At 34.7% G+C, this 24,201-nt stretch overlaps 2 protein-coding genes across 3 annotated transcripts in view; both read left to right on the top strand.

Annotated features, from left to right (window-relative positions):
- LOC106133961 (epidermal growth factor receptor) overlaps nucleotides 1-24,201 on the top strand; it is a 91,224-nt gene that overhangs the window by 35,323 nt on the left and 31,700 nt on the right. The window lies entirely within an intron of this gene.
- On the top strand, nucleotides 15,972-24,152 carry LOC132903982 (cytochrome c oxidase subunit 6C-like). Of its 2 annotated transcripts, none has more exons than XM_060953804.1 (3): nucleotides 15,972-16,119; nucleotides 23,413-23,648; nucleotides 23,927-24,152. In XM_060953804.1, the coding sequence occupies exons 2-3, from the start codon at nucleotides 23,419-23,421 to the stop codon at nucleotides 24,030-24,032; spliced, it is 336 nt and encodes a 111-aa protein (XP_060809787.1). In that variant the 5' UTR covers nucleotides 15,972-16,119; nucleotides 23,413-23,418; the 3' UTR covers nucleotides 24,033-24,152. The 2 variants fall into 2 exon arrangements, with proteins under 2 accessions (XP_060809787.1, XP_060809786.1); XM_060953803.1 differs by lacking the exon at nucleotides 15,972-16,119 and adding an exon at nucleotides 22,706-22,800.

Here is a 24,201-nt window from a genome sequence, read left to right on the forward strand (position 1 = left end):
TTTATCTCACTATAAAAACAAGCAATAATATATAAAAGAATCTCAATTTTAGTTATAAGTCTTTATTTGCACACGAAATACTATTAAATATTCTGTTCTGTAACGTAAACAGCAGGTGGGTTGTTCTGCTTCGTTGGTAACTCGATTCATTAAAAATTACACCACGTAATTTATTTTAACATAGGTACTCGTAGCTACTTACCTGCATAAATAAAAAGTTAATCGGTTCAGCGAGTGTTTTTTGACTTGCGGAAAACTAAATAAAGTCATGTTATTTATAAGTAAAAATTTGATTTGCATAAAAAAATAACTAACATATCAAAAATGAAAAGGACTTCATCACTTTAGGTAGGTAATGACCTAAAGAGATGAAGGTGTATGGCTAATAATAATGATTAATCCTATTAAGCTATATATGGTTATATTAACCAAAACCTAAAAATGTGTGACAAATCTATTGTCACCTTCATAAAATTTTAAACTATGAAAACAATTGTAAGCAACCATAATTACACATATTAGGTATAGCAATTTATCTTGTTAACAAAATAAGAATAAAACTAGTATAAACGCTTCTGCGCATGCGAAATTATTATATGTAGAATAATTTTTTTATTGATATTCAACTAAAAATATCGTTGTCACGAATTTTTGATGTTAGTGACTAGTAGCGCCATCTACATACACCTTCCAGTACTAAATATCACAGCTATTCTCTACTCTCCGGTTAGTATCATAGAGGTTAGAAGCGCCATCTAGTTACAGCGCCTTGATTTAAAACACAAATGTATGATGTAGAGCGCGTATAGTTCAAACTTTTTCCTTAAGATGGTGCTTTGAAACTTAGTTAATATTTTTCTAGATTCCTACTAGATGGAGCTGCTCATGAGTAAGTTGAAGAATTATGTGCAAATCCAATAAAAATACAGAATTACCACACATCTAACAAAGCAAGGTACATTTTTCAATAAAATAAAATTAGCGTAAGATGAAAAAAAATAATTCCGAAGCACACCAACTTGATTAAATGTTAGAAACATCAAGAAGATTTACTTATTGATTAACTAACTGACATAGCAACGCATATCCCAAACCCCTTGGTTAAGAAATAAAATTACAATATTTTGGAATTTATATTCCAGTTTTAGTTGGTTTTGGATGCACACACAAGAAAGGGTTTCCCAAAATTATGTTTTTGCGTAGATTTCAATCACGCCTTAGTTCTGGGATGTTGGCTAGGGAGAGACTACACTACATCTTTCCACTGGCCACGCCACACCTTGAAAACTTATTTCCCTTCATCTACATTCACTTTTCCTTTCATGCTAATTCAACGGTTTAGAGTACTCTTGATCTAACCTTTTGCCAGGACGTCCTCGATTTGATTAGGGTACTTCGTTTGCAATGGCCTTTACCTTCCTAAACCAAATCTGAACCTTGTTGAGTTGAGAATAAAACAATTGGTACCTATGTCACGAAATCGCCTCGTTAGCGACGGTTACTCATAGATACCAATAGCAATCATGGTGATATGAAAATTCCAGAATTTGCAACGGTTATAATATAAGTATCATAAAAGCTATCATAAATATTACTCGAGAAGTCTATTGGGCAAAAGCGACCAAAGCTAAAATCTAAAAAAAGTTCTATTACATTCCAATCTACTGCCCGCAGCAAGTCGAACTCTTCAATTAATTTTCTAATCCTAAGAGGGCGTTCACACCCAATAAGTAATAAGAAACATATTCGAAGAATAAGGAGGCCTAAACCACATGTAGGTAACTCACGCTATTACGTGCGCATGCGCAGTGCGGGTCAGCGCAGCCTCCGAGTGGAGGTGGTAACTTTGGAATGCCATAACTCAGGCATACCACTTTAACGGTACGAGGAACAGAGACGCGCCTATAGCCGAAAGAGGGACGCAGCATCGACATGGTTGAACGACCGATCAAATAAGTTTTGTACGCAGCCATCGTATGGTACGTACGCCACGTAGGTTTTATTTCTTCTAAAGTGTTGAGGGCGCCACAATAAAACCCGATTTTCAAGATGGCGCGCAAAATTTTCCAAAGACGCGCGGGATTCTATGACGGTTACTTTTAAATTTTTCGCCGTTGCCTCATGTTTTGCAGTTGAAAATAAAAATGATTAACATTAATAGAGATACAAATTACATTTGTCGAACCTGTTGACGAATTACATTTTTATTTATATCTTGAAATAGCTCAAAATAAAATGTGATTACTGAAAAGTATTGAACTAAATCATTGAAATTCATATAATGATTGTAAAAAGTATATAGTATATATACTAAAGCGATAATGAAACAGTAAAACATGTGTTGCAAATGCTACGTTGGAGGTCTTATTAGGGATCCACTGTTACTTAATAACCTCTATTTCATCTTTTTATGACTAATCTAAAGAAATGTTGCTCTCTAAATAATATTTTCCTGTTTAAGCCTATAATTTTGTTCCTAACACAGCATCCATTATCTTCTGAACTCTCTTTGACATGACTGTTTCCCTAACTATAGTGCCTGCAAAGGGATTTTAATAAAATGGTAAGTCATGACATGTATGTAAGTACAGTCAAACACTTACTGCACTTTCACGATTCTAAGTTGACCGAACGGAAAGCATTAACTAACTTTATACCCCAAACAATAATTCTGTTCTATAAGTGATCCATTGTATTAAATTTACCTACCACTTTAGTTTCCAAAACAATAAGATTCCCTGCATCGTCTTCTTCAGGCGAAAAATTCTGGTGATAACTTGAACATCCGTGATTGAACAGACAGAATGGGATGGTATTCATAAAATTCTGTGCAAAGCCAAATACGAATATACTGATTTACAAAAGTTTTAATTATTTATTTTATTAGATTAGTTTAAATTTAATTTTACGTTTCTTGTACATATATGAATATAACAACTTGATTCCACATCTATAATATTTGTATGGAAATATATTTATATAAATAATATTCATCAGAATGAAATATTTAAAACATTATAAATGTACAGTTCAATTCAAATGTAGCTCTAAAGCAATAAATACGATCATGGTTTGAGTGAGTCGACCGCAGTCAGGGTCAAAAGCTAGTGACTCTGACTGCTTAGCAATGGTAATCTGTGGCACCCTCAACTTGATGTAAACGTAAGCGGCACGTGTGCCAATTTCAATGTATTTTTGTATTGTTATTGTCTTATTTTAAAGCTATTTAATGCGTCTGCTGTAAACGGTGCAGTTTGAATTAAAATTAAATGAACATGTCTTTTCTTTTATATCTCAAGTTAATCATCCTTTTGAATCCGTGGCGTTCTGCTTATTTACCTAAACAGCAAAATCTTCCTACGGATATTTCGAAAAAGACATAATAGTTAAGACTAATGCTTTATCAGTCTTCATCAATAACACCGTAGATCCTAATACAAAACTTATAAAGAGAGGGTCTACCGATTCTTCCATAGAGCGACCTTCAGCTCGGTCCATCCCGAGGTCGGCCGAACAAGAAAAAAAAAGAAAAGAGACAAAAAACACGAGCATGCGTGCGCGAGAGCCATGTTCGGTCATTACCAATTTGTAGCGGCCGAGGTGGCCGTAAAAATAAAAGGTTGCATGTACCCGGACCCTCAGGGCTCCGAAGATTTCCTCTTACATGTCATGTAAAGTCGTTTTGGGTGATTTATAAAGTATTGACGCCAATTGATATCGTAATATTTTGGAAGCGAATTAGAAAAATCAGCACCGAACTTGCCCTTTTATGTTTTAATTGATACTTAAGTTTTCGTTGTTCACATTTTATTGGGTTATTTTGTATGGTAATTTACTTATATAGATTGTGTCTAAGTTTCAAATTAATAATATCTAAATAATTAAGTCTTGAAAATATTCGAATAAATCTATTTCTAGGAGCTCTTTCAACAATATGAGATACTTTTCCTTTTGCATTGCATTCTCACTGACATAGGTGAGGCTTTACATAAATATTTTTGGTAATCCCCTGCAAGCTTTATACAGAGTTTTGGTCCAATAAGACTGCTGAAATAAAATAAAAAAACAAATAAGAGAGCGTAATAGCATTCGGAGAAAAGGCTTAATTATTATTATTTTTTACTAAATACTTTATTAATACATAGTTCTCGTTAGTATTTCGCACCATAGATCAAAAATATTGATTCTAGTTAGCATTGTGACACATCATTTATCTTTCGAATATTCGTATACAACATTTGTTAAAGTAATTCGCAGTTGGATGCAACATTAACAATTTAACATGGACGTTTGAGATATGGCAAAGAAATCCGACACCATTTTAATAATTTGTAGTATTAATTTGGGCTAAAACCTGTCGAGATTTCTGAGAGTACGGACCCCCACTGGCAATAAGTATCATTCCTAACATTTAATTAGCTAGAATCTCGCTGTGAGTAAATTATAAGACTCTTCAGTATTCAAATCATAGGGAATATCAAGCATAGAGTGCCTTTTTTATGTCAACAGAGTGTGCGCGCTACAATTGGCAGTTATATCTAAAAATGTGATAAGCAGATTTTAATTTTTTAAATTTTTGTCGGTAATTTATTCATTTACAATGTTCGGAAAAGCTTGTGTAATAGTTTTATGTAATATTAAGTCACTGTTATGAAGATATACCTTTTATATGCACCTACTTTACTCATAAATAAATAATAATAAAATAACTTGGAATTAACGTCTCGAATTCATTATCGATTAGCATATCACAAATTCATGTAAAAGAGAAAAAAAAAACAGTCACTCGTGTTTTTACGTAATATTCGTGATTATATACCTACTTATTTTTAGCATTCGAACGCTTGCGACTTAGAACGACAGGCTTTTTGAATCAGAGTACTTACCATTACTACTGGATCGCCAGTGCTACTCTCACTACGTTATGATCACTCTATAGATTAACTCTAAGATAAGGCTAAGGCCGTGGCGTTGACTTGACGCTGTTTGATTCCAATTCTTTGATTCGAATCGTAATTACCTGTAGCGGCCCGAACAAAGGATCAGGATTTTCATCGTTCCATATATTTTTGTATCAAATAATAAACCTTATTCAATGAGGATAAAGTTGATAAATAAGGAACGAACGTTTCCTATTTGTACAAAAAAAAAAAACAACCATAGTGATACAATAATATGTTTTATAGAGTTATTAATAGTGTTGCTGGAAAGGTTGTAAGGGAATGGCCAAGACGAATACCTTTGTGAATCGGGGATGTTCTGGTCAGGTCAAAAGAACTAGAGACCGACGAACTTCGATGAAAATATTGATGAATGAGTATGAAACAAAATAATAATGCAGATATCGTTGCGAGTGGTGAAATTTAGCCTCTATCTTAACCTCTGTAAAAGGGGTGTGATGTATACTGATTTAATAAATAGGAATCTGATTGGCTGACAAACAACGCACAGCCAAACCGCTAGACATTTCAAATTTGCATTTAGGTTCAATATGTGGTCTAGGGGTACTTAGCGCATTTTCTGAGAGGATTTTCTGAGATTCCCACATATACGGCAATTTTTCCGTGTGGTTCCTGGCACCAATATAAAAAAAGAAAGGACCACTCCATCTCGTTCCCGTGGATGTCGTAAAAGGCGACTAAGGGATAGGCTTATAAATTTGGGATTCTTTTAGGCGATGGGCAAGCAACTTGTGACTATTTGAATCTCAATTCTATCATCAAGCCTAAAAGCTATCACGTGGCGTATTAGTCTTTTCAAGACTGTTGGCTCTGTCTACCCTGCTAGGAATATAGACGTGACTATATGTATGTATGTATGTGCGGAAATTTTTGGTTTAACGCGTGCGAAGTGCTGCAGTGTAGGTATAAAGATATTAATCAGATATTTATGTCTATGTAACATCATGAAAATCATTTAGCCTATTTAAGTTTTTGCGCTGATGACTAAAGCACAATTCATATCGCTCTTTTTTGCGTAAGCCGTAAATTGGCAATCGTTAAAGTTCACTTGCCTCTCTCCTACGGCACAACTTGTTCTAATACATGTATGCTATGAAGTTTATTCAATACTAGCCTTTGCGCGGGGTTCCGCTCCCGTGGGATTTTTCAGTAAATGCCCTTTGTAAGAATTTATTATAACTGAAGTTTTTGTCTGACTTGGTGACAATTATTTCAAATATTTGAGTTAGACTATTTAAGACATAGAAATTTTATAAACTTTATAATAAATTAGCGTATATATAATCAAATATGCATCAGTTACAACACGTTACAAGGAGAGGCAACCGATACATAGAACGGCTTGTTGTCCAGGGTAAAGTGGCTCTCGACCGCGCGGGAGGTCACCCATGCGATGGACCGACCAAATAAAGTCTGTGATTGGCGGTTCACTTAACGAGTGCAGCAGGATGACTTCCAGCAGGGAGAAATGGCGGGACATCGTAAGGCGCACATTGGCGCCCGCCTCCAACACTACATGATGACCACGACCATTCTGTCAAGAGTGACACGACTGAGAAGATGCATCAGTTGCTTTCCTTTACAGTTTGTAAAAGTCACTCATTCGAAATACTTGGGATCATTCTTTTATCCTGTCATTATCTGTATCTCAATTCCTTCATCAAACAATCAAATAAATGTAGTATGTTGTCTCGTGTGTATTCATTGGTTCTGTCTACTCCGTTCAGGATAAAGACGCGATATAAGTTCTTTTGTATATAAGATTATTCTCTACCACAGTTGAATACGTCCAAGTTGGTTAGCGTTGGTAACGCAGCGTGGCTCGTGCCCCGCTAAGTAAAGTCATGTACACACTGGGCCAAAAAGAACAACGAATGTTGGCACGCATGTTCGTTAATGAACAACGAATGTTGGCACGAATGTTGGCTGTGTTCGCCAAACCGATCAAACATGAACAATGAATGCTAGACGATAATGGAACTAAAGAGTCGAATTACTGAGAGTGAAGGATTTTGTTGGCCATCATTGGCCCAGTGTTATCTTCCACCTTGCTTTAGTCCCGGTTTCAGCACTCTGAAGGAGCCCGGATTACCCCTGACTCTGAATTGACACAACTGCGCGACCTCGCAAACGTTGCAAGTGAAACTTATATATGAAGATATACTTGCCTTAATGCACAGGATTCCTCACGATGGTTTTCCCCAACGTTACATTTGGTTGATTGCTAACCGAAAAGCATCCAATACTGAGTGTTAGATGCTTTCAAATGAGCCATACAAAACCTCTTATGTGGCATGATTAAGAACTGTGCACTTTTTTTAGTCGGGCGTCTTTTCAGTTCTTCTATCAATGCTCCAAAGCTCCGTACACAATGTACATATGTATGTATATAAAAAAGTGGTACCTATAAAACTAGAATGAAGATTTGTGTACCTCGTGTGTACCCGGCTTAAAAAGAGCGCGTCAAATGGCCAAGGAATTTCACTTGTAGCCGAGAAACAAAGGCTGGCCGTTTAGTGAGATCTGCCTAATTAGGCGAGCGACGTGTGGTAGTGTATACTAAGGACTCTAATGCCTCGGGCACGAACTTAGAATATTTCTCAAAAGAATGAGAGACTTTATCGGCCTGTTGGCGCACATCTTTGGTGTCTCTGTATTTAGTACCGGGTTCGAACCCCGGTTAAGCCATGATGGAAAATCAAAGTTCTTCAACATCTGATTTATATATATCTAAATATTTAAAAATGGACACTAATTGACTGGTTTTTTATACAACGCACAGGTTGGTCAAGACATTGTCATATGGCATAAAGATATGTAGGTCCAGACGTGCACTACAGAGGATTTTTCGAAATTCCCACTGAAAAGGACATTCAAAACAGATTTAATATATAAAACAACATGGATTCCTTGTTCTGAACCATCATCACGGTTCGTGAGTCTTGCTCTCGGAGCAAGGGAGATGTGCCGATACCGCGCGCACGACGGCGGCGGCGGCCACGACTGCGCTATCTCAATACTATCTGACGTCCCGCTTTCGCATTCCTTTTTTAATTTTTGACACACAGATAGCTACATTCAAAAAGTTATTAACTATGGCGGTTGAATGAGAACATGTTATGTTTTGAAATTCGAATAATTAATTAATAGTTTTTTGTTAAAACGCTACCTGCCAGTTAGTTTCGATCTTTTTAAACCAAATAGTTCACAATATGTATATTACCTTTCATATTTCTACATATATATTACCTTATTTCTAGTTATTCATTCACCAAGCAGGAGTTAAGCCATTTCGACACTTTTGTAGGTACTTTCATGTTCTTTATTTAAGGGTTTAATGTAAATCAAAGGTATGCATTTTATTTCTTAACAAAAATACAATACCCTTTTAAAAAATTAAGAAAAGACACAGACGATTTTTCCAAACCAAAAATACTGGCTTCCTTTTGTAAAAATTAAGACATTAGGTAATATTCTAAACATCATTATTTTACTTGTATTATGTGTAATTACATCATTATAGCAAAGGCGTAGGTGGGCATTTCCGGATCCGCGGCCTACGGGACAATGATAGAAAGTGAGAAATATTATGTTAAACTGGTTCTACTGCACGACCGTGAACTTCCTGTATGTCTGTGTGTGCGTGCGTGTAACTCTTTCAAAGTACCCATAAAGGAGTTACAATGAATTCTTTAGTAATAACCAAATTACATACTGGTAGGACCGTGTTCTTGGAAATTAAGAACTAAAACAATTGAACAATAAACAAAATAGAGGTCTACACCCAAATAGTTTGAAAAACAACAGGGTTCAACATTTATTTGCATAACTACTAGGCTGAGTTGAAAAATTGTCAAGATAAGCCTGCATAAATGAATTGATATACCTATATAAAGAATTGCATTACATTGTAAATGAATAATAATAACTCTGGCTACGTATGTCGTACAAGGCCATTACAGGATAAAGAATAAACGTAAGTATTCGCTCTTAATGTCAGTCAAAAAACCAGTAAATTACTTCTCTACATAATTAGGTTATAATATCCAAATACGAGTATTACTAAAATTAATATAATTTTCCATACAAAACACCTATGTATAGCGGTTTAGCCGTGTTAGCGTAACGGACACATCAGACTTTCGCATTATATTATTATTAATAGTACCTAAGTACTAAATAGTATGGATACATTTTTTGTATCTATACTAATATTATAAAGCTGAAGAGTTTCTTTGTTTGAACGCGCTAATCTAAGGAACTACTGGTTTGAATTGAAAAAAACATCACGCTGCAACTATTAGGAGCGAAGAAATAATGGAAAATATGAAAAAAACGGGGAAAATTATTCATGCTTGAGGGCTTCAATGATGCCCAAAATAACTATTCCATGCGGATGAAGTGGCGGGCACAGCTAGTTGAATATAAAAATTTAACAGTTAATTTTAACCATTGCTTATATTTCAAAATGATACCTACCAGTGGCATACTAAACGTTTAACATTATAATATATAACTTCGTTGCTACGCACAGAAGGGATTTATTTTGAATCGGTATTTATGTAAATCAAGTGTTTATAAAGTCGTGTTTTCCTCGTTGCCGACATTTTTATCGATAGATAAATATTCAGGTATCACTTAGCTTATGCAAATATGCAGGACATTCGGCAAGAGTTCACTAAAAGCTTCGCTATATACCGCTTTGTTTTCTAGTTACTGTACTAAACGGTGACATGAACTTGTAATTTCATAAATTACCTAAAAATTTTCTTTGGTATAATGTTCAGGTCTGCAAAAAGACCATTTGTTTTGGGCTTAACCTATAGACTTATTTAATTTGCTGAATATGTGTTGAGTATAATATTAGACCAACTAACAAATAAATCTACTTAAAAATATGTTATTAATAAAATGTATCTATCAAATTTATAAAAAAAAGATTAAAAATTATCCACTTACAGCGACATGCTTCGTCTAAAAATATACTCATTTATTATACAGTTCATATAGAGTTGGTCACAAGGTTCTCCTGGAGTATTAAATATCAGTGAAATCTAGAAACCGCACTAAGACATTCCGCAATTGTTCCACCAAACAAGAACGTTATCATTTGCTGCACAGTTGTAGAATTTCAATACAATCTTTGTGTTCATTACGAGTATTACCTAGCTCGGTAGGGTCCGCACAAATTGAAGACAAATGTGTTTCTTATTTCACTACAATTACACGCAGCCGCGTTTAATTAAAATTTCCGTTTTTCCATTCCCGTGAAAAGTCATACATATGGTCGATGATCATGATTGTTTTTGGATAGTGAAAAGAAAAGAACAGTAGAACACGACATCAGGCTTATAATCAAATCTCTACACACATACATATAACCGCGCCTCTTCCCCGAAAAGTTAGATCGAGACTATATCTTTACACTAGCCACGATCCGCGGATAAGTCTCACTTTATCCACATTCATAAACTCCCTTCGTACAAGCTCGTCGGTTTCGTTTACATTTCATATCTTTGAATGGACGACAATATTAGCTATCTGGCGCCATAATCGTCATTTCAATATTATAAGCCGATATCTTTTCGATAATACGAAGATTCAAGCGTTTCCATCTTTTATATCATTGTGCAAATACTGCTCCCGTCTTTTTTACGTTGAATCCAAATCTTATCACTATTAAGTATTATTAGATACATACATAATTTACCCGCGATTTTGACATAATTGAGATATAAGCAGAATGGGATAAGTATTATTATCCACTCATGGAATCACCTCCCCTCTTCTCACTCACATACGTTCATATAGTCACCTCTATATCCCTTGCGGGGTAGACGGAGTCAACAGTCTTTAAAAGACTGACCAGCCATGTCCAGCTGTTGGAGTTGTGAATACTGACATTCATTTATTACCTGATGTTGCGTCTTCTTTTCCTACTCGGCACGTAAGTTAACCTAAGTGTAAGTGAAAGTATATAGGCAAAAAATATATTATACATATATAAAATTACTTTATATTTTAAATTGGTATGGTAAAAAGGCAAAATTTTAAATGTTAATAATAACCCATGCAATTTTTTGCCAGATCTATGAAGGTATCTAGTGCATCGGTGGTAGTTTGGTTTTAAATTTAACACTCAAACTACTTTCTTGGTTGTTAGTCCACACAATTTATGTAATAAAAATAAACACTTAAATGTTTTAAAACCATTCTGAAAGTACTTCTAAGGCTATTAACACTTTTCTTGGACTCAAATTATGGTTCAGTTTGCACCCTATGTCTAAAAACGAGCGATGCTAGTTATTCAATTACCTGTACTATTGCTCTTGTAACAAGAGCTAATACATGCATGTTTATAGACGTGTCTGGACTTTGTGTATGGTTAGTGGAAACTAGTTCGTGGAACGATCTCGAACAAGTCGTTTCTTAGAAAGCACAGAAACTGGAAGTGTTGCTAAATATTATAGAATTTTAATGTTTTTGAACCAGTTTTATGATCCAGGAATCGTACCCTGTCGTTTAGTTCCTTTATTTTAAATAATATAATCTATACTAATATTATAAAGCTGAACAGTTTGTTTGTTTGTTTGTTTGTTTGAACGCGCTAATCTCAGGAACTACCGGTTCGAATTGAAAAATTCTTTTTGCGTTTAATAGACCATTTATCGAGGAAGGTTTTAGGCTATATAACATCACGCTGCAACTATTAGGAGCGTAGAAATAATTGACAATGTGAAAAAATCGGGGGAATTATTTCATATCATACTTTACTGAGGGCTTCAATGATGCTCAAAATAACTATTCCATGCGGACAAAGTCGCGGGCACAGCTAGTATAATAATATATGTACTAGTAATGTGTCCTGTTTAAATTATAATGGACTTAGTTCTTTGAAACCTTTCTATGGAGGAGCCCGAGTCCACCTTGATGTGAGATAATTATATTAGCTTAATTACTAAAAATGCTTTTACCGTGTAATTACATCGTGAGGCAACCTATACACTCAGACTCTGGATGTATAGTGTAACCACTATCTAATAAGAGCTTCCCAATATAAGGTTCCCCTGTGAAAGTAGCTGAGATCAGACATGCATCGTGACTTACCTCAAAAAAAAATCATCTAGGTACTCGTTCCAAACCTCATTAATAAAACTTAGATGTTTTTTGTAGCGTCGTGTCCGAACCAATAGACAGACTCACAAACACACATACAGGTGTGTGTCATCAGTTAACTAAAAAACCTTAAAGTTTTACTTCAAAAGATTATGATTTAATTCTAATGCACTTAATAATTCGCCGGGAGCGATTGGCACGAGACTCATATACTGGACATAAACGTCGAAATTTGCTGCACGCACACCAATTTCCAAATTCTATATTTATTTAATCATTATAATTTCGGGGGTATTTATTTTCAGTTGATTTTCAAAAAGCGCTTAGTTCTAAAAAATATTGAGTTCATTGCCTCTACAGAGAAAATTAAAAACTGCTATTAAGAAAATAGAATTTTGTTTCCATTTGTAATCAATAATCCCTTAACTACGGGATTTTACATCACATCACATCTTTATGTGTAAAATAGTCCAGTTACCTTTATTAATAGACATTATGTAACTTTTATTCTTAGTAGTAGGTAGTATACACTAAATCTATTCACAGTTTTCACCGTCCAAGATCCTTGCAAACTTATTTGGCTTTATACACCATAACATCCATGTCTACATTCATAGTAAGTAGGTATATTATAAGAATCTCTATATAAACTTTTGCAATAGCCGTAGGTATATCTGTAACTATGAGATGATGGAAGGACTATCGCGTTATCAGTGTCAATGACTCTAATCTATGTCCAGTTGACACGCTTAAAAGCGCAGTTTAAACAGTTTGAATTACATTTTGGGTCATTACGCGTTACTTGTTGACAACGTAGGTAAATATGGCTAGATAAGTGATTATATGTAGGTAGGTACATTAAAAAATAAGTTAATGTATTTTGTAAAATTTTAACGTTACGTGTTTAGTTCTGAACTAAAAACGAATATTGAATACTACACTGAATTCTTCATTAGTTTTATTTCTTGAGAATAAGCCCTGGGGTCGGTCTAATCCATAATGTAGTTATATTAAGGACCCATCACTGACATTACAAACATAGAGGAAAAATATAGAAGATTAAGACTAATATTGGCCTTTATGGGACAAAGACGTGATAATGTATGTAAGTACTCGTAGATATTACGTATGTCTATGTATGTATAGACCAATTCACCTAGAAGTATCTGCCATGAAATATTGAATATAAATTCCACGGTCTGACATCTACCAACGTTGACTTCTTATATGATTTATTCATTTCATTTATATGACAACATCTATGCGGGGTAGACAGAGCCAGCAGTTTTGAAAGACTGATAGGCCACGTTCAGCTGATATAGGCTTAAGGATGTAATTGACATTCAAATAGTGACAGGTTGCAAGCCAATCGCCTAAAAGAAGAATCCCAGTTCTTATATCACCTTTAATTAATTACCCGACTGGGAGGGTTATTTGCTTAACTACTTCTCATAAATAAATAAAAAGAACATTTCTGTTGTGCTGCTAAAGGCACAAAATTAACTCTAAAAGGAATTACATGAAACCAAACCGTGAGTTTACACATAAAACAACCTCATGCTGATATCATCTACTCGTATCTAGGGAACGCTGGTTACTTCTGAGAAACCCCCTGGAGGTTACCACGGGAATGAAAGAGATGAACATATATTGCAACACGAGTTGGAAAGGGATAGAACAGATTTGAAGGCAATCCAGTCGCGCTCGGCAGTTACGAGTATAGTCCACTATACTTCGGTTAAATTAAACGCCCGCGGTTTTTCAGTTTATTATTATTGATTTCTCTATAAATGGATAAATCATTTAAGTTTATTTAATTTAGCTTCATATAATATTTATGAAGAAGCTTTTATCGCTGAATATTCAATTACTAAATAGACTTATATTTACTTTGTCATTTTGTAAAATCTGTTTTGTGTTATGAGAAAATAAGTTTTACCAGGAAATGGTACTTAATTGTTTGTATGCGAACTAGGACTGACTAGACATTATTTTTAAATTAAATGTCTCTCTTTTTACTTATATGATTTGTATACTAGAAAAATGCGTATTTTTTTCTCTAGTACTGTACCATAAGCACTACAACGGATCTTTATGAACGGTCTACACAATGGAGTCATAAATTAATTTAATATACTACAAATTGCATCCGTTGGCTACATCATCACTAAACAATAATTATTAGTTATTGGTAAAGGCTTCAATTTTTCAACGGACAACGTAATCTGAACAAGAAATGAAAAAAAAATTGTTTATGTATATATATCTATGTATCTAACATGAAGAACATTAGAAGTATTAAAACTTGCTCTAAACATGCCAAATAAAAATCGACGAAAACGATGTTTGTAAAGATGTGTAGCTGAGTGTGGATGTGTTTGTTACTTTTGGCTGTCGTAAAAATTACCGAAGGTATTTTCATGGTAGTTTGCATAGGTTGTTAACTTAGATATTAACATAAATTAAAAAGATTAAAAAATTACAAAGATTTATGGGAAACGAATTCGGCGCAGCTAATATAACATAATTTACATCATTTAGCAATGAAGCTCGTTGAAAGGCTTAAAGGCATCGTGACGTCAGCTCTTCCCACGTGGCAACACACTGCCTTACACTTGCATACGATTCTGGTAGTCAAATCATTCACACGAATCAAAACCTTAGTGCAACGGGTTATAATTCATTTTACACACTTCTCGATGCAACACGCAATTTTGATTTTCGGAGGCACGCGTCGGTTGCGACAGACGCCTAATATTGAACAAAATAGCAACTACTCAAAATGTGTCTTATCTAAGTAAGTTTTAGAGCTTAATTTGGACTGTGAAATGAAAAACTAAGAACCGAAGATCGTCCAATGACAGCCTACATAAGATTGAGCAATGCAACGTTAACCGACACATTTAAAAAGTAGTATAATATGTTTCCTCGCTTAAGGTGATGGTGTTCTATCTATCTTGGCGCTTTGTTCAATGCAAGTGTATACGTAGGTGCATTTGTTCAATGTTTGGAAGGCTTTTTGACTATTACGCGGGGGCGATTTAAGCGATATAATGTCTTTGAAAGTGTGTCGCTAGTGATGTTGAGATTCAGTGGTAGTAATTTCCGGTCTTTTATCAAAAAATGGATATAGAACAATGATTTTGTCCAAACGAGCGATGCGAGTCAGATCTACCAATTAACTTGGGGTTTAAACTTGGGGCGAAAATAAATTCTTTGTATGTATGTATGTTTGTAACGCGATAATTTTGGAACAGTTGGTCTGATTTTCATGAAATTTAAAAACTGTGTAAGATGAAGAGGACCAAGAAGTTAGTCATCAATAGTTTTGTAATATTTTCAATTTTGTAAAAATTTTAAGTGTTAGCGAGGTCTAAGTTCGCGGTGAACTACTTGTGAATAATTGAAAAATTATTGTCTGAAACTTTATTCTCTCCTCATACTTAAAAAAATACATAATCAAATACATATATCTAAAATGGCGTTTGTCTGTGCAATTGATCAGAATACCGACGTTTTCATCTAATTTAAATTTGTTCAAATCACATTTATTTACATACATATGTACATAAAATCACGCCTCTTTCCCGGAGGGGTAGGCAGAGACTACCTCTTTCCACTTGCCACGATCTTTGCTTATTTCCTTCGCTTCATCCACATTCATAACTCTCTTCATGCAAGCTCGGCGGTTTCGGGTACTTTTATTTTAAAGACAAATTAAATTTTATTAAGAACTTGAGGATGGATTTAAAAATAAAACAGCATGAACATCGTCATCTACTCATAATATTCACAGAATACACGTAAATACTTCAAGGTAGCATAAGTATTAACGGATTATCGACGTAGGCAAACAAGTCGTGGAGCATTTTCAAATGAACTGCGTAGTAGGTACTCGTATTTTTAAACAAAGAAAATTATGTGGTAATATACTCATAAACGAGTGCCTAAATAATACAATTGATCTAAAATATGCACTAGTTTAGTTAAATTATTTCCTCCTACGAGTCCGGGTGCGCTTTTTCACCTGTTCCTGGATTGGGTATGTTAGATTTTTACACGAAGGGACTCCCATCTGACCTCCGCACCCTTTGCAGGGGAACATCGTCACTAAGTACTTAAAAGATTTATAATCTTTTTTCTAACAGAAAATAAATCAAGGAGTTTGATGGTATGTGGAGTATGTGTATGTAATGCCCACAAATTAATACATTATTGTTGTTAAGTGCCCAGGCATTTTTAAAAATTTTATAATAACATTTTCTTAGACAGTCCTCTTATATAATAGTTGGACGTTTTGCTACACGGGCGATTAGATAGCTAGGCAGATTGCTCGTTGGACGTTTTTCTACTTAGACTTTCCAATCAGGGTTCGTTAAAGCAACACTAGGTGAATGTACTACTTGTATTTATTAAGTATATGTATTTATTTAGTAAATTTCTTCCAATTTGTTCTATCATATGACATCAATCTAGGCACTCCTTTTCCAGTCATACTTTCATTTCTTCACACCATCCATCCGGCCGTGGTTGTATGCAAGCATCTAAAGCTTATATTTAAAGTCCTTAGCTCTGCAGTTAATCATCATAAAAGAGTTTTAAGCTCAAACAAATATATAAAAATCTGGAGTGGGTGTAAATGAGCCTAAACCGATAATACCTCATCAAGACTACATGTCATAAACGCATTCTGACCTCAACGATGTATAGCTAAAGATTGTTTTTCTTTATCGTAAGGTAAGCATCCCATTTGTTGTATTTCGAAACGTGGCACGCGCCGGCCCACGACGCTTTCTTTAGAAAATTTATAACCTGACCCCCCTCTGACCCCTCCCGATCAGGGATTAAGTAAACGAGGGGTTCAAATTAAAAGATACAGCGATTTTAAAATGACGACTATTAAATTACCCTCTATGTTATATCAATAAATAAATCCTAAGCTTATTAATAATTTCTTTTTTTAAAACACATAATAGCACGATATAAAATATGTTGGGTGTGGTTTCCGATACTCAAGAAAGAACAACTCTCATCCACGTGGATGGATGGCAGATTCACCTGAGACAATAATGACTCTAGCTGAATATGAGTATAAATAGTTAATTAATGTTACCAAACATACCCATTTCTGGACGATGGCCAAAGACAAACCCCAAGACGACGATAGTAACTATGATATTTATCAAGTTGTAAATTATTAATTTATTTTTCAAAATATCCGCTAACGCTTTCCATTAGACCGTACCCCAAATCGCCTACGCGGGCCAAAGTGTGCAACTGGCTTTAAGGTCCCTTTGTTCGGCCTCGACCGAGCCAAACCTCAAACAAGCTCGTTGACAACTGCACTATACATTACCTAACTGACTTTTGTGTTCACACAACATACATCATTACATATAATCACGTCTCTTTGCCATGATCCTTGCATACTTATATCGCTTCGCTTGCATATTAAAAGCTCATCGGTTTAGCTTACCCCCGCCTCTAAACAGATCGAGGTGATAGTCATTGGGGCCTATGTTCAGCAGTGGACGTCCTTCAGCTGATATGATGATCATTTAATTTGTATATTTAATATCTTAAGCTGTATATATTACTATCAGGCCAGCATCAGCCATATTGAACAAAACTGCTTTTTTATCACACATCTTTTTTATAGCACAGGAAACAGAAAACTACTACCTATATCCTCATACCCACCTGAATAAATGCATATAAACAGGAAATGTCACAAATACCTACTTAAGTAGTAAAAAATGCAAAAGGGCCGAGTCACCCACGGTCCACGCAACGTCCGGTTTACTACATACATACATATGGTCACGTCTATGTCCCTTGCGGGGTAGACAGAGCCAACAGTCTTGAAAAGACTGAATGACCAGCTATTTGGCTTAATGATAGAATTGTCCGGTTCACTAGTCGAAAAATATAGATTGGTCTGATTTGAGAAAACCTTTTTTTTAACCCATCAGCATCATAATGCCCCCAGTGTTAGTATCGGTTACATCTTCTACTCTCTGAAGACCAGCTCCAGGTGTACCTTTCATCTCTCTTCCCCGATACTTATAGCTTGGGGATTTCCAAGGCAAGAGTGAATAGGCACTATTTAAGCACCTTGGGCTTCTCTATCTTACTTACCACCAGGCAGATTAAGGTCAAACGTACTCAAATCTATTATAAATACTAATAACTTATCTAGCTTAGTTAGCCCCGGCTAACCTTTATCTAAGGGGACCTAACCTATATGCCGTCCCAAAACTATATGTATCTATATTATATTTACATATCATCTGACCTTACCTTTTACACTGAAATATATTCTCAACCCAATAATCATATGCAAATACATGTATTTCCTCCTCGGTTTCCTCCCAATCGATAAAAATGTTGACTCAATCGATTTATTTGTAAATCGATCGACAAAGCTGTCGTTGTGGTACAGATAGATTTTCGGCCTTGTGATAATATTTCTGTATATGGGACATGGGCTGACATGGGAAATGGAAGGTCGAAGTTAATACATGAGATGTAAGTTTATACATACATATGTTTATTTGGGACACATTACAAACTTCATTTTATACACTGCAGTACCTTTTTCGACCGCTTCTTCTACATATTTGCTTTGGAACCTAGTTATTATTTTTGTATTATTATAATTTATAATACTCGTTAGTAATGTTTGACATCATTAATGATACCTTGTATTCTATTTTGAAAGTAAATAATTGATTTCTTTTTTAATATAATAGTACCTTTTATTATAATAATAGGATAAAATAGTCTGTAGCACTGTACCTTGTCTTTTTAAGTAGTGAATTTTGAAAGAAACTGTCGGGTAAGGGAGAGAGCCTTTTAGAAAGGTTTTCTCTTCGCTACCAAACTATATATTAAATGATCTACTTTTTGAAAATTTCTAAAGTTGCGTCACGGCTAAAATAGCGCGTAGGGTATTTTTTATTCTTGATGTAGGCTGCGCCCACACCTAGCTGGCTACAAGAATAAACGTGGGCAAGTAGTAAATATCACTTGTTAATTTTTACTATTCCACTGATCTTTATGTCTGCAGGATAAAGTTCAATATGTTTAAAAAAAAAAAGATTTCGATATAGCAACCTACGCACCCCTCACATATTTTTTATTTCGTAATTAACACGAAGGAGAGCTGCTTTCGCCAGATAGTTTGTTAATATTTTGCACAAGTTAATGAAGTCGATGAATTTGTTTTATCTCGTCTTTTTTCGGTCTCTCTATGTACTTACACCACGTCATTATCCCACGTTCAGCTCTAGCTGAAAAGTATCGTATTATCTATAACATAATGATGGATATAAAACTCAGATAGATATTCTTAATTCAGATGGTAGCCTACCGCTTCTTTAAAAGAAGCTGAAGTTTAGGAAAACTTTCTTTTAATTGTGTCTTTTGATGTTATGTTTCCTTAATAAGTGTAATCATACAAGGTGACCACAAAACATTTTTATAGGAGTCCGTCCGCAGGTTACGTGCAAATTGTACAAGGTTTTCCTCAGCGTATCCCTCAGCGTAACTTAGCCAATGTATCTGGGAGTACCCTACACACCTGGCATATCAATTCCACTCAAGCTTTGCCGTTTTTGTCCCCACAACACCAATCTTGTTTACCCTAAAAAAGATTAGTGTTTTTAGTTTTACACAGTTATTTAGTATTATCTAGTACCAAAACAGTCAGCGTGTGCCACAGGCATGTATTTTATAAATTCATATTTATGTGTGTACAGTTAAGAGTTACAAAATCGAGTAATTAGCGACAGACACTTCAATGTTTATAATCAGCTCGGAACTCGTTTGGTTGGTCATTAACATTCCCCGTTTCGGCCCGCCACGGCACGTTTCAAGCAGTTATACATTTTATGTATGACTAGCTTATGCCCATAACTCTACCTCCGAAACTTAAAATCCGGTTTTACCCATACATATCTCGTCTTTATCTATTACGGGATTGACACAGCAAAGACTCGATACCCACGTCCAGCTGGATAGCTTAATGGTGGAATTAAGATTTAGATAGTGGCAGTGTTTACTAATCGTCTGAAAGAAGAATCCCAAGTCTTTACACTCTGGGCGGCAAGAGAACCAGACCAGCATTAAAGCTTGAACTTCGAATACATGTGAAAATAATAAGTTAATTAACTTATAAATAATACATAATAGGAATCTTTAACTCAAGTAGCAAAATTATATTGATGACTGTAGGTACCTATACACGAAAAAGATAAAAGCATACTCGAAAAAAAAAACATCTGTGTGTGTTTCTAATTGCATGTCTTTTTGTTGCAGGTATGTTTTCGACCTTCGCTCCAACTTTCTATAAAACACGATTTTGGTGTGTTTGTTTGCATAGAACCCCTAAAGGTAAGTGATTCCATCACATCAAACTATCGAGAACGGCAACCAGAAGCCGTCGTTACGAAGAAGGAAATACACGGTAATTCCACGAGCGAAAGCTAATTAATCTATAATAAAGATACAATACATAACTTAGTCTATGAATCAATGTATACATACATTTATAATGACGGTTACATACCTCGCAATGTAGACAGAGCCGTCAGACAGAAGACTGCAAGGAAAGAAAACTATGTTTTATATTTATTGAATTCTATAAGCCCACCAATAAGAAGTTAACTATATTGGCAGTTCTAATCTTCTTTAATCCTTTATCGCGCCATAACAATAAGTTTGAATAACACGCAAGTAAGTACGCGTTAGTAATTCAGCCATTTTGGGCAAGAGGATTGGTATACACCTAATGTTAATATCATCGGTTTCTGCAATAAATCTTAAACTTAATTCGATATATTGAGTTAAGCAATCGTTCGTGGGATGATTCCGCGCTCACTCTTCGGTACACCCACATCGGTTCAAAAAACACATACAATTCGTTAATGGACCCATTTATGTAATGTAAACGACCTACCTGGCCCACAGAATTAATATGACCTGGACAAACTTGTAAGGCATATTTTGATCCTTCCGCACAATAGTTACTTATTTTATTGATCATTTTAATAAATGAGTAATACTAGTAAATAGTGCTCTTAGACAAACTCTCTCATTACTATTTTACGTTAAGTGTCGGCGCTCGGTATGTTATAAGTAAAATTATGAGAACAAATTAGAAGCTGAACCTAATTTATTATCCAAGGTGATTTTAATGTCCCGTCATTTTTAACCGACTTAAAAAAGGGGAGGTTCTCAATTGGACGGTATTCTTTTGAGTAATGTAAGCAGTTTACATTCATGAAAGAAACAGAGGAAGAAAATCATCCATGACTAAAGCTAAGAACTGGAGTTAATATCTATACTATTTGATTATCTAAGAAAAAAAGATAAACTCTCTGTTGCACCATAAGAGTAAAACATACAAACGTAAAGTTACCTAAACGAAAAATGTTTTGATACCTATTTCAGGATAAAAATAAGTAAGTATACATATCAATGATATTTTGGTAGAAATTTAAAATGAAATGTTGATGATATATTTCAACTACCTACACCTTATTTTGACTGAGGTATTCGAGTGTTCAAAATTTCAATGTAGTGTTTTTTATCTTCATATCTCAAAACACCATTTTTGACAAAATATCTGGTTTTCCGATGTTTATCTCACGACTTCAAAATAAGTCATGTAGATATGATCGCCTTACAGAATAATTTAAATAATTTGTTAACGAAGTAAAAAGGTAAATCACAAAGAACGTATCAAATTATTTTGCAGGTTTAATTTTACACCAAGTTTTTTATTAAATCCCTTTTTACCCGCGGCGGTAAACGAGTTTGCGCGTGTGTGCTCTTAAACGCGTTGTAAAAATTGTTGAAAAAAATAGTCAATAGTTATTCTTCATTTATAATTCTATGGTGCCGAATGAAATTATAAGCTGCCTAATAGTATTAATAAAAACAAACGTATAAACTTTCGGACACGAAAAGGGGAACAGAAACACAAAACTACAATAACATTTCTAGTTTATATAAAGAAAAAACTTGATTGATATGCAGAAATAATGTTTGTATAAGTATAACATAAATACCTGAGATTTAATCGATACCTATATAGTAATCCAAGTAATGACAGCAAACAACAATATTAAAATCATGAGTCATGGTTTCTGCAATTGAGCATGTTATTTACGCGTGCAAACATAAAATATAAGTTATACCTAAATACATATAATATAGGTTTAATAAATCTCTAAAAAATGTTCTTCGTCAAATGTACTGGCAATTAATTAACGGAAATATCCAAAAAATATCCTCTCTACGTCGACATAGATAGCCTACCAAGTCGATGGTGTATTTAAATTACAAAGCGATTCAAAATTCAAAATTCGTTTATTCAGTAAAACAGTTTTACAAAGCCAGTTGTTGAGGCCCTCTAGTAAGTATAGAATACCCGTGTCAGAGGACCTCGCTCCCTCGTTACGTAACTATTACTGAGTACTAAATAATACAAAATGTATAATACAAAAATAAAAAATATATGCAAACTGTATTTGTATGTGAAAGTGTGTATGTGGTACGAGTATATACCAACATATATAAATCACTCTATTCTAAAAGATGGAATAGATTTTCAACCTCATCATTATGTTAATGTTTTTAGCCAATTTTTCACTAATAATTTACAATTGTGTGTTGTTTTAGAATAAATTGAATTTTTTTTATTAATAATTTTATAAAGGTAAGTACTTTGTGAGTTGTATTGTCGTCTAGCAGTAGCTGTTTTTACTATGTTATTTTTGAATGTGGGATTGTTTCTTCTTGATAAGTTATGTGGCGATGGTTTCATAATTATTTTCTAGTAGGAATAAATAGAAACAATACCTTACACAACCTCCCTATTCAACCTTCGCGGATAGGAAAAGGTTTGTTTAATATGTATTGAATAATAACACGTCAAATTTGAAAGCTTCAGTAACCCTCAATGACAAACAATTCTTTGTACGGACACTGCGTAACTAATAATTAAATCTAACTCACGGTTTGGGGAAAAGCATCAATAAATACAAGGAGGATATTTTAAAAAGTAAGTTTTATTTGAAGGCTTTTTTTTATAGATACTATCCTGTCAACCAGGTTACTTACTCTTCATTGTTTTTCTTGGTCTAGGCAGCAAATTGTATTAGTTGAGCAAATGCTATAACCACCTCCATCTTTGGTCAGATCTTTCCAAATGTAGACTCCATAGGTACTTATTTTTTATCACAGCCTTCGTACTGAAATTAAATAAATTTTATCACACATTAAGGCAGAAGGCCAGAGTTTTTATTAAAACGTACACATTTTAATCCAGGAAAATATGAGCGGTTACCCTAGCTGCCCGCCCCCTGCCGGCCCAGTTTGCCCTCAGATCTGCCCACCACCTGACCCCGCGCCTCCATGTAGAGTCAAGCCTATAATGCGGGGCCTTCACTGGAGTCAAACCACCAAAATTCTCACCCAAGCTTTCGCTTTGGCTGCCCTAGGAGGCGCCTCGGTTTACGTCTTTGTCGCAAGACCCAGACGCGCCCGTTATCAAGAATTCCATGCGTAAGCTGCGTCCTTAGTTTCATAGTTCACGAACGTCATACGAGTAGATATTCTTATTGACAAAAGAAATTATAGATCGCAAAAGCTAATTCTTGAACCTTTCTTTATTTCAAATACAACAGTACTTTGCATTTAGTACTTTAATGTTTTGTTATTATTTTACTCGAATTTCGCTACAGAATTCTCAGAACCCGTCAAAATCATTTCTCTATTCTACTCATATTATAAGGACTAAGTATCTGACTATAGTTCCCATAACCACCTAATTTTATTTTCAGTAAAGCTGAGATTGAGGACTGGGCTGATGAAATGGCCAGGAAAGGACTGTTCCAGTCCGTACCGCTTTCATCGTTTACCGACGATTCTGATAAAAAGTCCAAATAATTATGGTACTAGGTACTATGTACTCCTACTTACCTATTTCAATAAATTTATTTTAGAAATATTTTCTTTTTGTTTTTGACATATATTGTCTCATGTATTACTTACGAACTCCGAACTACTTCGAAGCTAATTCATTCGGTGTAATCTGTCCCGTATATAAATATTTATA

This window comes from Amyelois transitella, chromosome Z (genome assembly GCF_032362555.1).
Source record: "Amyelois transitella isolate CPQ chromosome Z, ilAmyTran1.1, whole genome shotgun sequence".
Classification (NCBI taxonomy): Eukaryota; Metazoa; Arthropoda; class Insecta; order Lepidoptera; family Pyralidae; genus Amyelois; species Amyelois transitella.